The sequence below is a fragment of the Staurois parvus genome, unplaced genomic scaffold (assembly GCF_062004578.1).
Source record: "Staurois parvus isolate SC_StPar_1 unplaced genomic scaffold, SC_StPar_1.0 ptg001478l, whole genome shotgun sequence".
NCBI classification, from domain to species: domain Eukaryota; kingdom Metazoa; phylum Chordata; class Amphibia; order Anura; family Ranidae; genus Staurois; species Staurois parvus.
This window is the reverse complement of record NW_028319274.1, coordinates 155,001-170,979: the sequence shown is the minus strand read 5'-3', so window position 1 is coordinate 170,979 and position 15,979 is coordinate 155,001. Positions and strand designations below refer to the sequence as shown.

Sequence of the window (15,979 nt, the reverse complement as noted above, 5' to 3'; positions counted from 1 at the left end):
GACTGGAGCTCCAGGGGGCTAAGTCTGATGTGAGGGAGCCTAGTGATCCCTGCGGGATGGATGGATGAGCTAAATCAGAGTCATACAGGCCGGGTGGGCAACTAGCGGATCGGTGAGGTACAAAACGGTAGGCAAAGGATAGTCGGGTCACACGCAGGGTCAATACCAAAAGATCAGATTTAAAGGGGAACATCCAGGAGCAGATTCAGGTAGGCCAAAGGTCAGGACAGGAGAAGGCAGCAAGGTCAAACAATCCAGATCAAGATTCTCACAACACAGGTAACAGCATGCAAAGACCATTCAGCAACAAGTGTTTGTGCAGAGCTGGCTTAAATAGCCCACCCTGCACCTGACAGGCGCAGCCTAGGTCCTAGTGCCTGCCTAGTACTGTCAAGACGACAGGTGCGCCTGGGTCCTAATGCCCTGCCACCTACACGTCTTGGCAGACACCTACGCCTGTGTAGACCCATGCGTCGCGATGGTCCCTGACAGGTGCAATCTTAGTAGCAGCAATTTCCTGGCCTGTGAATCCCTTTTTGTGCAAAGCAATGATGAGCGCATGCGTTTCCTTGCAGGTAAATTAATATTTGTGTCATTCTCAAAACTTTTGGCCAGGGCTGTACTCTGGAAGTAGAAAAAAAAAAAAGAATGATCACTAGTTTGCAGAAGCACTATGTATTAAATAGGTGAAATATTTGTTTTGCCTTTTTGATACATCTCAGTGCTGCTGATTTCCTGCACCATCTTAACAGACACTTCCTGTGTACATGCACTTTAACCACTTGCCGTCCGGCCACTGTATATAAACGGCCGGATGGTGGCAGTCCAGGGGCGGGTTGCCGTTCATAATCGGCACCTGCCATTTTGGACTGTGCGCGCTCCCTGGGAGCACGCAGCACCGCGATCCGGTGCCCGCTGTGTCCTTCAGACACAGTGGAACACCGATCCTCGTACGGGACCTCTCTGCGAGGTCCCGATCATGTGATCACTGATTGGTCAATCAGTGATCACATGCAGAGTAGTAAGCAAGATGTCACTTCCTGACATCATTGCTTACTACGTGTTAAATCTGTGAATGATCACAGAGGTCACATGGTACAGGGCCATTCACAACAGCCTTGTACCATGTGACAAGCTGTGACCAATCACAGCTCTGACAGTAGTTTTCAATGGCTGCAAGAATGCAGAGAGAGGAGAAATGATTGCTTTTACAGCCTTTATGGGTGTAAAATCAATCAGTGTAAGAAAAAAAAAAAACTAAAATTTTCATCACCCCCCACAAGTAGTACAGTGTCACCATGGTGACTGCACTGCTAGGGTGACAGTATGTAAAAAATAAAACAAATGATAATATAAAAAAATAAAATAAAAATGTAAAAAAAAAAAATTTAAGAATTATAATTTTTGGTTATAAACTAATTTGGGTTATTTTTTATTTTTACTAAAAAGATAACTGGATACATTTTGGCCAAGATTTATGATGAAATATTATTTATTTGCAAAATTTCATAAGAAAAACACTTTTTTTCAAAATCTTTGGACTTTTTCATTTACCGTATATACTCGAGTATAAGCTGACCCGAATATAAGCCGAGGTACCTAATTTTACCACAAAAAACTGGGAAAAACTATTGACTCGAGTATAAGCCGAGGGTGGGAAATGAGGCACCTACTAGTCAATGTAAAAAATAAAGATAGAGACCAATAAAATCACATGAATATTTGTGGGGTGTCAGTGGGGGGAGGAATAGTGCCCCATCGTTGGTGTCAGTGGGGGGAGGAATAGTGCCCCATCGTTGGTGTCAGTGGGGGGAGGAATAGTGCCCCATCATTGGTGTCAGTGGGAGGAATAGTGCCCCATCATTGGTATCAGTGGGAGGAATAGTGCCCCATCATTGGTGTCAGTGGGAGGAATAGTGTCCCATCATTGGTGTCAGTGGGAGGAATAGTGCCCCGTCATTGGTATCAGTGGAAGGAATAGTGCCCCATCATTGGTATCAGTGGGAGGAATAGTGCCCCGTCATTGGTATCAGTGGAAGGAATAGTGCCCCATCATTGGTATCAGTGGGAGGAATAGTGCCCCATCATTGGTGTCAGTGGGAGGAATAGTGCCCCATCATTGGTGTCAGTGGGAGGAATAGTGTCCCATCATTGGTATCAGTGGGAGGAATAGTGCCCCATCATTGGTATCAGTGGAAGGAATAGTGCCCCATCGTTGGTGTCAGTGGGGGGAGGAATAGTGCCCCATCATTGGTGTCAGTGGGAGGAATAGTGCCCCATCGTTGGTGTCAGTGGGGGGAGGAATAGTGCTCCATCGTTGGTGTCAGTGGGGGGAGGAATAGTGCCCCATCGTTGGTGTCAGTGGGGGGAGGAATAGTGCCCCATCGTTGGTGTCAGTGGGGGGAGGAATAGTGCCCCATCGTTGGTATTAGTGACACCAATGATTGGGCACTATTCCCCCCACTGACACCAATGATACTTACCTTGCTGACCCCTGCTCCAGCCTGGGCTCGCTCGCTCCCTCCCTCTCCCATGGTACACACTTACCGGTCAGATGTCTTCCTTCTCCGACCGCTCTCCTCCTCTTCACTCGCTCGATCTTCGCGGTGCCGCTCGGCTCCTCCTCTCCAAGCTCCACCTCCTCGCCGGTGATTGGGCGCCTGTGTGCCTCTCCTGAGCTACAGTTCCGGCGGCCAATCACCGGCGAGGATTGATCCTGGGGGTGTGTCCAGATGACAGGGACGGCATGTCATCCCGCAGACGTTGACTCGAGTATAAGCCAAGGGGGCTGTTTTTCAGCACAAAAAATGTGCTGAAAAACTCGGCTTATACTCGAGTATATACCGTATATAGCAAAAAAAATATAAATCCCAGCGGTGAATAAATACCACCAAAATAAAGCTTTATCTGCCTCAAACAAATGCTAAAAGATTCACATGGCTAGTGTGACAGTAAGTTAAAAAAAAACAAAAACTTAAATAATAATATGAAAAAAATAAAAATGTAATTTTTTTTTTTAAATTATAATTTTTGGTTATAAACTAATTTGGGTTATTTTTTTTTTAATTAAAAAGATAACCAAATAAATTTTGGCCAAGATTTATGAAGAAAGATTATTTATTTGCAAAATTTCATAAGAAAAACACTTTTTTTTCAAAATTTTTGGACTTTTTAATTTACATGGAAAAAAAAAAAACTAAAATCCCAGCGGTAAATAAATACCACCAAAATAAAGTTTTATCTGTCTCGAAAAAATGCTAAAAAAGTTCATATGGGTACAGTGTTGCATGACCGCGCAATTGCCATTGAAATTGTGATAGCGCTGAAAGCAGGAAATTGGCCTGGGGGTGGGGGGAGGGGTGAAAGTGTCCGGACTGGAAGTGGTTAAATAAAAGACTTTCTTTTTTTGGCATGATCAGTCAGATTTTCAATATCAATGCCGAATGTATCTCAGCTTCTAGCAGGGGATGCAAACCTTTGAGCAGAGAACGTTTGTTCTGTAATGTTGCAGATGGTTTGTAGCTACTTCTACGGGTCTAATGAGTGTCAGGAACACACCCGACACCCAGGCTCCCTGACACCAAGGATGGGATTATGGAACTAGAACAGAGTGGTTTTACAGCTTTCACACCTCCTGGCAATGAATTGTCCTCTCTCTCCACAATCAGCAACTCATTGTCCTCAAAAGAAAGTCCCTTTTCCTTATTATCTCCACTCAGAGGCCACAATTTCCACCTTCAGCCAAACCTCATCACTATTCTAGAACAATCAACATCTGCCCATTCCAGGGCGACTGGATGAAGGTCTGGGTTCTACCTGTCGGGGTATGTTCCTGACACTCAGAGCTGGTGCAGTGGCTTGGAGAAGGTACAAAAAAACAGCTGCAGGATAATTGTGCACACAGTGCGGATGAAACTAGGGTGTCAGATGTAGGTGGAATGAATCTTTAACCCCTTCCATACCGGGCAATTTTCCCCCTTCCTGCCCCCCAGGCCAGTTTTCAGGTTTCAGCGCTCTCACACTTTGAATGACAATTGCGCGGTCATACAACATTGTACCCAAACTAAAATGTTATCATTTTCTTCACACAACTAGAGCTTTCTTTTGGTGGTATTTAATCACTGCCGGGGTTTTTATTTTTTGCTAAATTAACAAAAAAAAGACCAAAAATTGTGAAAAAAAACCCCACGTTTTTCTTTGTTTCTGTCATAAAAGTTTACAAATAAATAATTGTTCTTCATAAATTTAGGCCGAGATGTATTCTGCTCCATGTCTTTGGTGAAAATAACCCAAATTAGGATGTATTTTTTAGTTTGTAGGAAAGTTATAGAGTTCACAAACTATGGTATAGATCTGAATATTGATCGATCCTGAAGTACTGACAGCCAATCTAATTTCTTGAGGTCCAAGAATGTCAGAATAGTACAGATATCCCCCAAATGTCAGGACAGTACAGATATCCCCCAAATGTCAGGACAGTACAGATATCTCCCCAAATGTCAGGACAGGACAGATATCCCCCAAATGTCAGGACAGTACAGATATCCCCCCAAATGTCAGGACGGTACAGATATCCCCCAAATGTCAGGACGGTACAGATATCCCCCAAATGTCAGGACGGTACAGATATCCCCCAAATGTCAGGACAGATATCCCCCAAATGTCAGGACAGATATCCCCCCAAATGTCAGGACAGATATCCCCCAAATGTCAGGACGGTTCAGATATCCCCCAAATGTCAGGACAGTACAGATATCCCCCAAATGTCAGGACAGTACAGATATCCCCCAAATGTCAGGACAGTACAGATATCCCCCAAATGTCAGGACAGTACAGATATCCCCCAAATGTCAGGACAGTACAGATATCCCCCAAATGTCAGAACGGTACAGATATCCCCCAAATGTCAGGACGGTACAGATATCCCCCAAATGTCAGAACGGTACAGATATCCCCCAAATGTCAGAACGGTACAGATATCCCCCAAATGTCAGGACGGTACAGATATCCCCCAAATGTCAGGACGGTACAGATATCCCCCCAAATGTCAGAACGGTACAGATATCCCCCAAATGTCAGAACGGTACAGATATCCCCCAAATGTCAGGACGGTACAGATATCCCCCAAATGTCAGGACGGTACAGATATCCCCCAAATGTCAGGACGGTACAGATATCCCCCAAATGTCAGGACAGTACAGATACCTCCAAATGTCAGGACAGTACAGATATCCCCCAAATGTCAGGACGGTACAGATATCCCCCAAATGTCAGGATGGTACAGATATCCCCCAAATGTCAGGACGGTACAGATATCCCCCAAATGTCAGGACAGTACAGATATCCCCCAAATGTCAGGACAGTATAGATCCCCCCAAATGTCAGGACAATACAGATATCCCCCAAATGTCAGAACAGTACAGATATCCCCCAAATGTCAGGACAGTACAGATATCCCCCAAATGTCAGGACAGTACAGATATCCCCCAAATGTCAGAACGGTACAGATATCCCCCAAATGTCAGAATAGTACAGATATCCCCCAAATGTCAGAACAGGACAGATATTCCCCAAATGTCAGGACGGTACAGATATCCCCCAAATGTCAGGACGGTACAGATATCTCCAAATGACCCCTTTTTGCAGAGTAGACAGTCCGACGTACTTCATAAGAGGCATGGAGAGTTTTTTGAAGTTGTATTTTTTTTGTCATAATTTTTCGGAAAATGAAAAAATTAAAAAAATTAGTTTCACTATTTTTTTTTAACATACTGTCACCAGTGCAGTAGAGTGTCATCATATAACTGGCATGGCGGTAATCAGGGACACTGACTGGTGACAGTATGAAAAAAAAAGAAATATATATATATTTTTTTCATATTTTACTATGACCAAAGTAGTACAATGTTACCATAGTAACATTGTACTACTTTGGGGAAGTGATCAGTATTTTTTTTTTTTAACACAATTTGCTTATAGCAAAGAATTACTTTGCTATAAGCAAGCATTTACCTGAATGACATCGATTCATTCAGGGTTTTTTATTTTTTTTTTGTGCTTAGCTGTGATTTGGCCACAGCTAATCACATGACATGTGCATGTGACCTGCTGTGACCATTCACAGCTAGACACTAGTATACAATGGATGGCATGAATGAAGTCATCCATTGTATACAACTGTCATGTGACCTGCTGTGATTGGTCACAGCAGGTCACATGGTACCGGCAACGGGGCCAATACTGTGCATGTGCGGGAGGACGCCATATGGCATCCACCCGGAACGCTGATGATATTTTCCGGCCACCATTCGGCCATAGGGCAGGCAGCAAATGGTTAAGGATGAATCCCTGGTTACACAGAGGCTTGCACATGCAGACGGGCCGGGTTACCTGCAGGGAGGTGAGAAGACAGCTGGACACCAGGATGAGCAGCCAGAAATCCATGTGGAAGAAGTAGGCGATCTTGTAGGCCATGAAAGTGGGGAAGACCAGCAGGAAGAGGCACAGGCTAAGCCCCCGCACGTGTTTCCAAACACTCCTGAGAGCAGAACAGACAATGAGGACCGTGGTGACTTCTCTGGAACCAAAAAAACTATTCAACTCCACCCCCCCCCCCCCCCTCCGTTATTCTATGGATTTGACTTCACATCAAAGGAACCACAATACCAATATCTGGGGCTTAAAGCTGACGTTAAATTTGCCCTCCCTGATCCCCCCCCCCCTCCCACTTACTCATCAGCGTACTAATGACATGTTTAAATAAAACCTTTCCATTTTTATTACACACATTATTATAGATCTATTGGTGTCACAGGGGTCTCCAAACTTTCTAAGCAAGGGCCAGTTTATTATCCTTCAGACTTCAAGGGGCCCAGCTGTGGCTATTGGGAGTAGAAAGTGCCCCAGAGTCAGTGAGGGAAACAATGCCTCAGGCTTGGTGGTCAATGGCAGTAAGTAAATTACATGTCGCCCTCTAGTCAGTAGGGAGAGGAATCATACCCAGTCATTGGTGTCAGTGTGAGGAATAGAAACAAGATATACCTGCGCTCAAATCCCAATAGCTTGTACATGCATTTATCTATCAGGTGCTAAAGGGGGGTAACCACATGTTAAAGCTAGAAATCCTGGAAGAACCCTCTGCACAGTCAAATATAGTGAGAGGAATAGTGCCCCATCACTGGTGTCATTGGGAGAAATCATGCATCATTGTTGGTGTCAGTTGGAGGAATTGTGCCCCTTTGTTGTTGTCGGTGGGAAGAATCGTTTCCCCCTTTGGTGTCAGTGGGAGGAATTGTGCCCCATTTGGTGCCAGTGGGAGGAATCCTGCCCCATTTGGTGTCAGTGGGAGGAATCCTGCCCCATTTGGTGCCAGTGGGAGGAATCCTGCCCCATTTGGTGTCAGTGGGAGGAATCATGCCCAATCCATGGTGTCAGTAAGAGGAATCGTTCCCATATCCTTTGTGTCAGTAGGAGGAATCGTGCTCCATTGTTAGTATCGGTGAGAGGAACAGTGCTCCAATGTTGGTGTTAGTCGGAAAAATCATGACCCATCATTGGTGTCAGTGGGAGGAATAAAGTCGCAGGAACTATGTCCCACTGTTGATGACAGTGCGGGGAATAATGTATCAAAGGCTGGATAAAAGCAAGCAAAGGGCCCCACAATACAGTCCCCAGGCCGCAGTTTGGGGATGACTAATCTAGCTGAAAGATTTACACCCATATATAGGGAAGAATCGTGCTACACTGTTGGTGTCAGTGGTAGGAATGGGGCCTCGTTGTTGGTGTCAGTGGTAGGAATGGGGCCTCATTGTTGGTGTCAGTGGTAGGAATGGGGCCTCATTGTTGGTGTCAGTGGTAGGAATGGGGCCTCATTGTTGGTGTCAGTGGTAGGAATGGGGCCTCATTGTTGGTGTCAGTGGTAGGAATGGGGCCTCATTGTTGGTGTCAGTGGTAGGAATGGGGCCTCATTGTTGGTGTCAGTGGTAGGAATGGGGCCTCATTGTTGGTGTCAGTGGTAGGAACGGTGCCTCATGGTTGGTGTCAGTGGTAGGAATGGTCCCTCATTGTTGGTGTCAGTGGAGGGAATGGGGCCTCATATCTGTGGTAGAACCAGTGCCCTGAGGGCCAGATAAAGGCTAGCACAGGACCACCTCTGGCCCGCGGACTGCAGTTTGGAGAATACTGTCCCACATCATGCCTGGTGGGTGAAGTACATATCTTCCTAAAACATCATCACAACAGCTTGCCTCAGTATGCTCCTCAAGAACCCTCAGTCTTGCTGCAATCGATAGGCGGGCACTTGGGAGGAGTTATGCAAATATCAAAATGCCCTGATGGGTGATGTCAGTCTGGAGTAATGGGCATTTCTAGGCAAGCTGCCCCAGATAACGTGCACAAGGGATGCTGAGCCTCCATGAATGAAAGAAATGAAATCCAATGAATGACTGCGGAGGGTCAGGGCTAGAGAGACTGGGGGGGGGGGGGGGGAAGGCTAGATCACAGGTGTCAAACACAAGGCCCGAGGGCCGAATTTGGCCCTCCAGGCCATTTCATGTGGCCCTCAGACCTCCCCTTGTCTCAGCAGTTGGCAGAAGGGAGGGAGGACAAAACTCCTTCGTCAAATCCTGCACTTCTCCATGCACCCATGAGAGGCTCATCTCTGCAACCACCCACCCCTGGTCTCAGCAGTTGACAGCAGAGGAGGACAGAACTCCTCCTACAGATCTTGCGCTTTTCTGTGAAGCCGCAGCACCCCCTCATCTCTACCTACCTTGGTCTAGGCATTCAGCAGACTCCAGCCCTCTGGTCCTCCTCCAGACCCTGCACCTTCTGCTTCCCAGCTCCTCCTCCAACTTCTTCCCAGCAGCAGCAGGTAAGGGGGGTGTACTGTGATGTAGGGGAGGGTGGGGTGTTTGGGCCATCTAGTCTTACTGGTACAACTGGCCCTTTTGAGGACAACCATAATGCTGATGCGGCCCGCCATGAAACTGAGTCTGACACCCCTGGGCTAGATGATGCGGGACATTCCCAGCCAGGAAACAAGGTGAGCTCTATCTGGCTTGCTGCATCTTCTAATGCATGAAAAAAGGGGAGAGGGGAATTTCCCCCTCCCCCTTTGATTTTGATTCGGACTACAGGCAATAACATGGACACCCAGAACCTTCACAAATGTTCATTTTGAAAATCCACAATTGAATTTGATGAAGAAATTCCTGTTTTCAATCCTTTTCATCTGATACTGTGTGAATGGCATAAACCCAGAATGCAGTACCATGTGTAACACTCGGGTGTAACCATAAATCATGGCGCCCCATGGCAGAATTCTGATGGGGCCCCCAGGGGACCTCTCTCTGTGATTCTCCCGTGGTCTGCTATGGCTCTAGTTAAGCCTCTGGTGTAATGTAATACCTGTTACCGGTAGCGGCAAGGGCCAGCACGATGGGGTCAGCGATCTCAATCATGGACTGCAGGGTGGAGGTGACCACAATGAAGAAGATGATGCTGAGCAGGAAGGTTCTCTGAAGGACCTGCAGTTCAAGGAGACCCGTCTGCAGAGACAGGAGCATCAGTGTCACCCCTTCTGTGACCCCCCTGAAACAAGACAAACTTTCCGTTACTGTCCAACAAGCGCTAAATATATCAGAAGAAGACGGTTATCATTGAATTTCTTTTCACTAACAAGAGTGCTAAACAGGGGCGGACTGACCATTTGGAAACTCGGGCACTGCCCGAGGGCCCGGGGTCAGTAGGGGGCCCCATGAGATGCCCCTGGTACCTTTTTGTATAGGCTTTTTTGAGTTTGGGCAAGGACACAGGGGCTCCATGATTCCCTATTGCCTGGGGGCCCCATGAGTTGTCAGTCCGCCCCTGGTGCTAAACCAGTTGTGGACATTGGGTGTGCTACACACACCACAAAAAAATGAATCTCAATTCTTTGGGCATGTGTAGTACGCCCTGCCCCTCCTCCTCTGTAACATCTGCATTTACCAGCAATTTCCAGCTGTCAATTTGACAGCCAGGACTTGCTTTATTTATACAGGGGCGGATCTTTCTGTTCCTGAGAACACCGATACTCAGAATAGTATCTGCATTGTCAATGATGAAATCATGTTATTTTCTCTATCTTCCACTAAAGGACACAACTCTGATGATAATACGCAAAGGAGAATTGGATACTAGGCAATAGAAACTGAAGGCCCGCCCCTTTTAGGGTATAAACCCTCCCACCTCACCAGTTTTGCTTCTGATCCTCAGTAGACTTTATTACCCTGTTCAGTTCTCAGCCAGTGACATGGTAGCTGGGACTTTCCTACACGAATCACTATTGTGTTTCATCCCAGCCCTTTACATTATGACTGGGACTTTTTCTGCTTACCTCGCTACTGTGTTTAGTCCCAAGCCCTTACATAGTGGTTGGGACTTTTTTTGACAAGTACTTACATTGCAGCTGGGACATTCCCTACATGACTTACTAGCGTATTTAGTCCTAGCCATTTACAATGTGGTTGGGACTTTTCTACATGACTTACTAGCGTATTTAGTCCTAGCCATTTACACTGTGGTTGAGACTTTTTCTACATGACTCACTACTGTGGTTAGTCCTAACCATTTACAATGTGGTTGGGACATTTTATGTTTGACTCACTACTGTGTTTAGGCCCAGTCTTCTGTATGACTCACTACTGTGCTCAGTTTCCAGCCATTTACAGTACATTGCCACTGGAACTATCCAAACGTGACTCATTACTTTGTTTATTCCCAGCCCTTTACATTGTGGTTGGGACTTTTTCTATGTGACTCGCTACTGTGTTTAGTTCCCAGCCATTGGTATTGCAACTGGGACTTTCCGTACATGACTCACAACTGTGTTTAGTCCTAGCCGTTTACAATGTGGTTGGGACTTTTTCTACATGACTCACTACGGTGTATAGTCCTAACCATTTACAATGTGGTTGGGACTTTTTCTGTTTGACTCGCTACTGTGTTCATTTTCCAGCCATTTACAATACATTGCCACTGGGACTATCCAAACGTGACTCATTACTTTGTTTATTTCCAGCCCTTTACAATGTGGTTGGGACTTTTTCTACGTGACTCACTACTGTGTTTAGTTTCCAGCCATTGATATTGCAGCTGGGACTTTCCCTACATGACTCACAACTGTGTTTAGTCCTAGCCCTTTACAATGTGGTTGGGACTTTTTCTACGTGACTCACTACTGTGTTTAGTTTCCAGCCATTGATATTGCAGCTGGGACTTTCCCTACATGACTCACAACTGTGTTTAGTCCTAGCCCTTTACAATGTGGTTGGGACTTTTTCTACATGACTCACTACCGTGTTTAGTTCCCAGCCATTCACATTGCAACTGGGACTTTCCTTTTATACTCACTACTGTGTCTATTACCAGCTGTTTACAATGAGGTTGGGACTTTTTCTGTATGACTCACTACTGTTTTTAGTTTCCAGCCATTGATATTGCAACTGGGACTTTCTGTACATGACTCACAACTGTGTTTAGTCCTAGCCATTTACAATGTGGTTGGGACTTTTTCTACATGACTCACTACTTTGCTTAGTTCCCAACCATTCACATTGCAACTGGGACTTTCCTTTTATGACCCACTACTGTTTTTAGTTCCCAGCCATTTATAACTGGGACTTTCCATGCATGACTTACTACTGTGTCTATTACCAGCCGTTTACAATGTGGTTGGGACTTTTTCTGTATGACTCACTACTGTTTTTAGCTTCCAGCCATTGATTTCGCAACTGGGACTTTCCCTACATGACTCGCTACTGTGTTTAGTCCTAACCATTTACAATGTGTTTGGGACTTTTTCTACATTACTCACTACTTTGTTTAGTTCCCGGCCATTGATATTGCAACTGGGACTTTCCGTACATGACTCACAACTGTGTTTGGTCCTAGCCGTTTACAATGTTGTTGGGACATTTCTGTTTTACAACTGTGTTAAGTTACTAATCATTAACATTGCAACTGGGACTTCCTTTTATGACTCACTACTGTGTCTATTACCAGCTGTTTACATTGTGGCTGGGACTTTTTCTGTATGAATCACTAATGTTTTTACTTCCTAGACATTTATGTTGCAACTGGGACTTTCTGTACATGACTCACTACTGTGTTTAGTCCTAACCATTTACAGTGTGGTTGGGATGTTTTCTCTATGACGCATTACTGTGCTTAGTTCCCAGCCATTCACATTGCAACTGGACTTTCCTTTTATGGCTCACTACTCAGTCTATTCTGTCTATTCCCAGCCTTTACACTGCCACTTGGACTTTACAAACATGACTCACTAATGTGTTCATTCCCAGCCCTTTACATTGTGGATGGGACTTTTCTGTATGACTCCTTACTGTGTTTAGTTCCTAGTCGTTTATTATGCACATAGATCTTTCCCTACATGACTCACTAGTGTGTTTAGTCCTAGCTGTTTACACTGCAGCTGGGACTTTCCTACATGACTCACTAGTGTGTTTAGTCCTAGCCATTAACATTGAGGATGTGACTTTTCTGTATGACTCATTACTGTGTTTAGTTCCCAGTCGTTTATTATGAGAATAGAACTTTCCCTACATGACTCACTAGTGCGTTTAATCCTAGTCATTTACATTTAGGATGGGACTTTTCTGTATAACTCATTACTGTGTTTAGTTTCCAGACATTTATATTGCAAATAGAACTTTCCTTACATGGCTCACTAGTGTGTTTAGTCCTAGCTGTTTACACTGCAGCTGGGACTTTCCTACATGACTCACTAGTGCGTTTACTCCTAGTCATTTAGGATGTGACTTTTCTGTATAACTCATTACTGTGTTTAGTTCCCAGTCGTTTATGATGTGAATAGAACTTTTCCTACATGACTCACTAGCGTGTTTAGTCCTGGCTGATTACATTGCAGCTAGGACTTTCCTACATGATTCACTAGTGTGTTTAGTCCTAGTCCTTTACATTGTGACAGGGACACTGCTGTTTACACTGCAGCTGGGACTATCCTACATGACTCACTAGCGTGTTTAGTCCTGGCTGATTACATTGCAGCTAGGACTTTCCTACATGATTCACTAGTGTGTTTAGTCCTAGTCCTTTACATTGTGACAGGGACACTGCTGTTTACACTGCAGCTGGGACTATCCTACATGACTCACTAGTGTGTTTAGTCCTAGCTGTTTACACTGCAGCTGGGACTTTCCTACATGATTCACTAGTGTGTTTAGTCCTAGCCATTTACATTGAGGATGTGACTTTTCTGTATGATTCATTACTGTGTTTAGTTCCCAGTTGTTTATTATGAGAATAGAACTTTCCCTACATGACTCACTAGTGTGTTTAGTCCTAGTCATTTACATTTAGGATGGGACTTTTCTGTATAACTCATTACTGTGTTTAGTTTCCAGACATTTATATTGGAAATAGAACTTTCCTTACATGGCTCAATAGTGTGTTTAGTCCTAGCTGTTTACACTGCAGCTGGGACATTCCTACATGATTCACTAGTGTGTTTAGTTCTAGTCATTTACATTGAGGATGTGACTTTTCTGTATAACTCATTACTGTGTTTAGTTCCCAGTCGTTTATGATGTGAATAGAACTTTCCCTACATGACTCACTAGTGTGTTTAGTCCTAGCTGTTTACATTGCAGCTAGGACTTTCCTACATGATTCACTAGTGTGTTTAGTCCTAGTCCTTTACATTGTGACTGGGACTTTATCTGCATTACCCACTACATTGTTAATGGGACTTTTTCTGCATGATTCACTATTGTGTCTATGTGAAACCAATAAACCCTTCACTGCAATATACAGCAACTAATCAGATACAAATACAGCAGCCAGCAACTTCTAGCACTCTCTCTCTCTCTCTCGTGTTTCAGGGACTATAAACCATATAAAACGATGGAGCGCTAAAATGAAAATAAATTAATTAAATCTGCCCCTACATTATATCAATTTGTTTACAAATTTCTGCACAATTTATGATTTCCTTTGGATTTACATTAAACTATGCAGTGCAAGGGCCCGCCTGTATAGATACAAATTGAAAGTATTGTTTAGGTTTGACATTGTATTATGGTTTTTGGTAAATCTAAAGGAAAATCGAACAGGAAATTTGTGTAATGCATGGCCAGCCTTTAATTCTCTTGGGTATGGTCATAATATACTGTATATATATATATATACACACACACACACACACACACTAATATACACAGCTCAAAAAAATAAAAGGAATACTCTGAAAACCCATCAGATCCCAATGGGGAGGAATCTCCTGCTGGATCTCTATACCGACATGGACGGGGGATGGGTGAGGAACGTAAGGACGCCCCATCGTTTGATGGAAATGAAAATGATTGACCTGCAGAGGACTGAATTCAGACACCCCGAAAATCAAAGTGAAGAAATGATGCAGCAGACGAGTCCATATTGGTGAAATGTCATTGCAGCAACTCAGAATGGTCCTCAGTAGTCTGTGTGGCCTCCACGTGCTTGTATGCATGCCTGACAACGTCGGGGGAGGCTCCTAATGAGACCACGGATGGTGTCCTGGGGGATTTCCTCCCAGATCTGGACCAGGGCATCACTGAGCTCCTGGACAGTCTGAGGTGCAACCTGGCGGTATCGGATGGACCGAAACATGACATCCCAGAGGGGTTCTATTGGATTTAGGTCATACAAGCGTGGGGGCCATTCAATGGTATTAATTCCTTCATCCTCCAGGAACTGCCTGCATACTCTCCCCTCATGAGGCCGGGCATTGTTGTGCACCAGGAGGAACCCAGGACCCCCTGCACCAGGAGGAACCCAGGGCCCACCGCACCAGGAGGAACCTAGGGCCCACCGCACCAGGAGGAACCTAGGGCCCACCGCACCAGGAGGAATCCAGGACCCCCTGCACCAGGAGGAACTCAGGACCCACTGCACCAGGAGGAACTCAGGACCCACCGCACCAGGAAGAACCCAGGACCCACTGCACCAGGAGGAACCCAGGACCTACTGCACCAGGAGGAACCCAGGACCTACTGCACCAGGAGGAACCTAGGACCCCCTGCACCAGCGTAGGGTCTGACAATGAGTCCAAGGATTTCATCCCAATCCCTAATGGCAGTCAGGGTGCCATTGTCTAGCCTGTAGAGGTCTGTGTGTCCCTCCATGGATATGCCTCCCCAGACCATCACTAATCCACCACTAAAACGGTCATGCTGAACCATGTTACAGGCAGCAGAACGTTCTCCACGGCTTCTCCAGACCCTTTCACGTCTGTCACATGTGCTCAGGGGGAACCTTCTCTCATCTGTGAAAAGCACAGGGTGCCAGTGGTGGACCTGCCAATTCTGGTGTTCAATGGCCAATCCATTCCAGCTCCATGGTGCCGGGCAGTGAGCACAGCGCCCAGTAGAGGACGTCGGGCCCTCAGGCCACCTTCATGAAGTCTGTTTCTGATTGTTTGGTCAGAGACATTCCCACCAGTGGCCTGCTGGAGGTCATTTTGTAGGGCTCTGGCACGGCTCATCCTGTTTCTCCTTGCACAAAGGAGCAGATACCGGTCCTGCAGAAGGGTTAAGGACCTTCTAAGGCCCTGTCCAGCTCTCCTAGAGGAACTGCCTGTCTCCTGGAATCTCCTCCATGCTCTTGAGACTGCGCTGGGAGACACAGCAAACCTTCTGGCAATGGTACGTATTGATGTGCCATCCTGGAGGAGTTGGACTGCCTGTGCAACCTGTCTAGGGTCCAGGTATGGCCTCATGCTACCAGTAGTGACACTGACCCTAGCCAAATGTAAAACGAGTGAAAAACAGTCAATAAAGATGAGTAGGGAAAAAAATGTCAGTGGCCTCCACCTGTTAAACCATTCCTGTTTTGGGGATTGTCTCATTTTTGCCCATCTAGTGTACCTGTTGTTAATTTCATGAACACCAAAGCAGCTGAAACTGATGTACAACCCCCTCTC

At 45.5% G+C, this 15,979-nt stretch overlaps 1 protein-coding gene across 1 annotated transcript in view; it reads right to left on the bottom strand.

The window, feature by feature from the left end:
* The window catches only part of LOC149435703 (RING finger protein 145-like), a 47,054-nt gene that overhangs the window by 8,040 nt on the left and 23,035 nt on the right, over positions 1-15,979 (bottom strand). Inside the window, exons 8-9 of the mRNA XM_089662460.1 lie at positions 9,409-9,591; positions 6,391-6,538 (exon numbers count right to left, since the gene is read on the bottom strand). Of these exons, the coding sequence (XP_089518586.1) occupies positions 6,391-6,538; positions 9,409-9,591 (331 nt within the window). The remainder of the gene's footprint in view (positions 1-6,390; positions 6,539-9,408; positions 9,592-15,979) is intronic.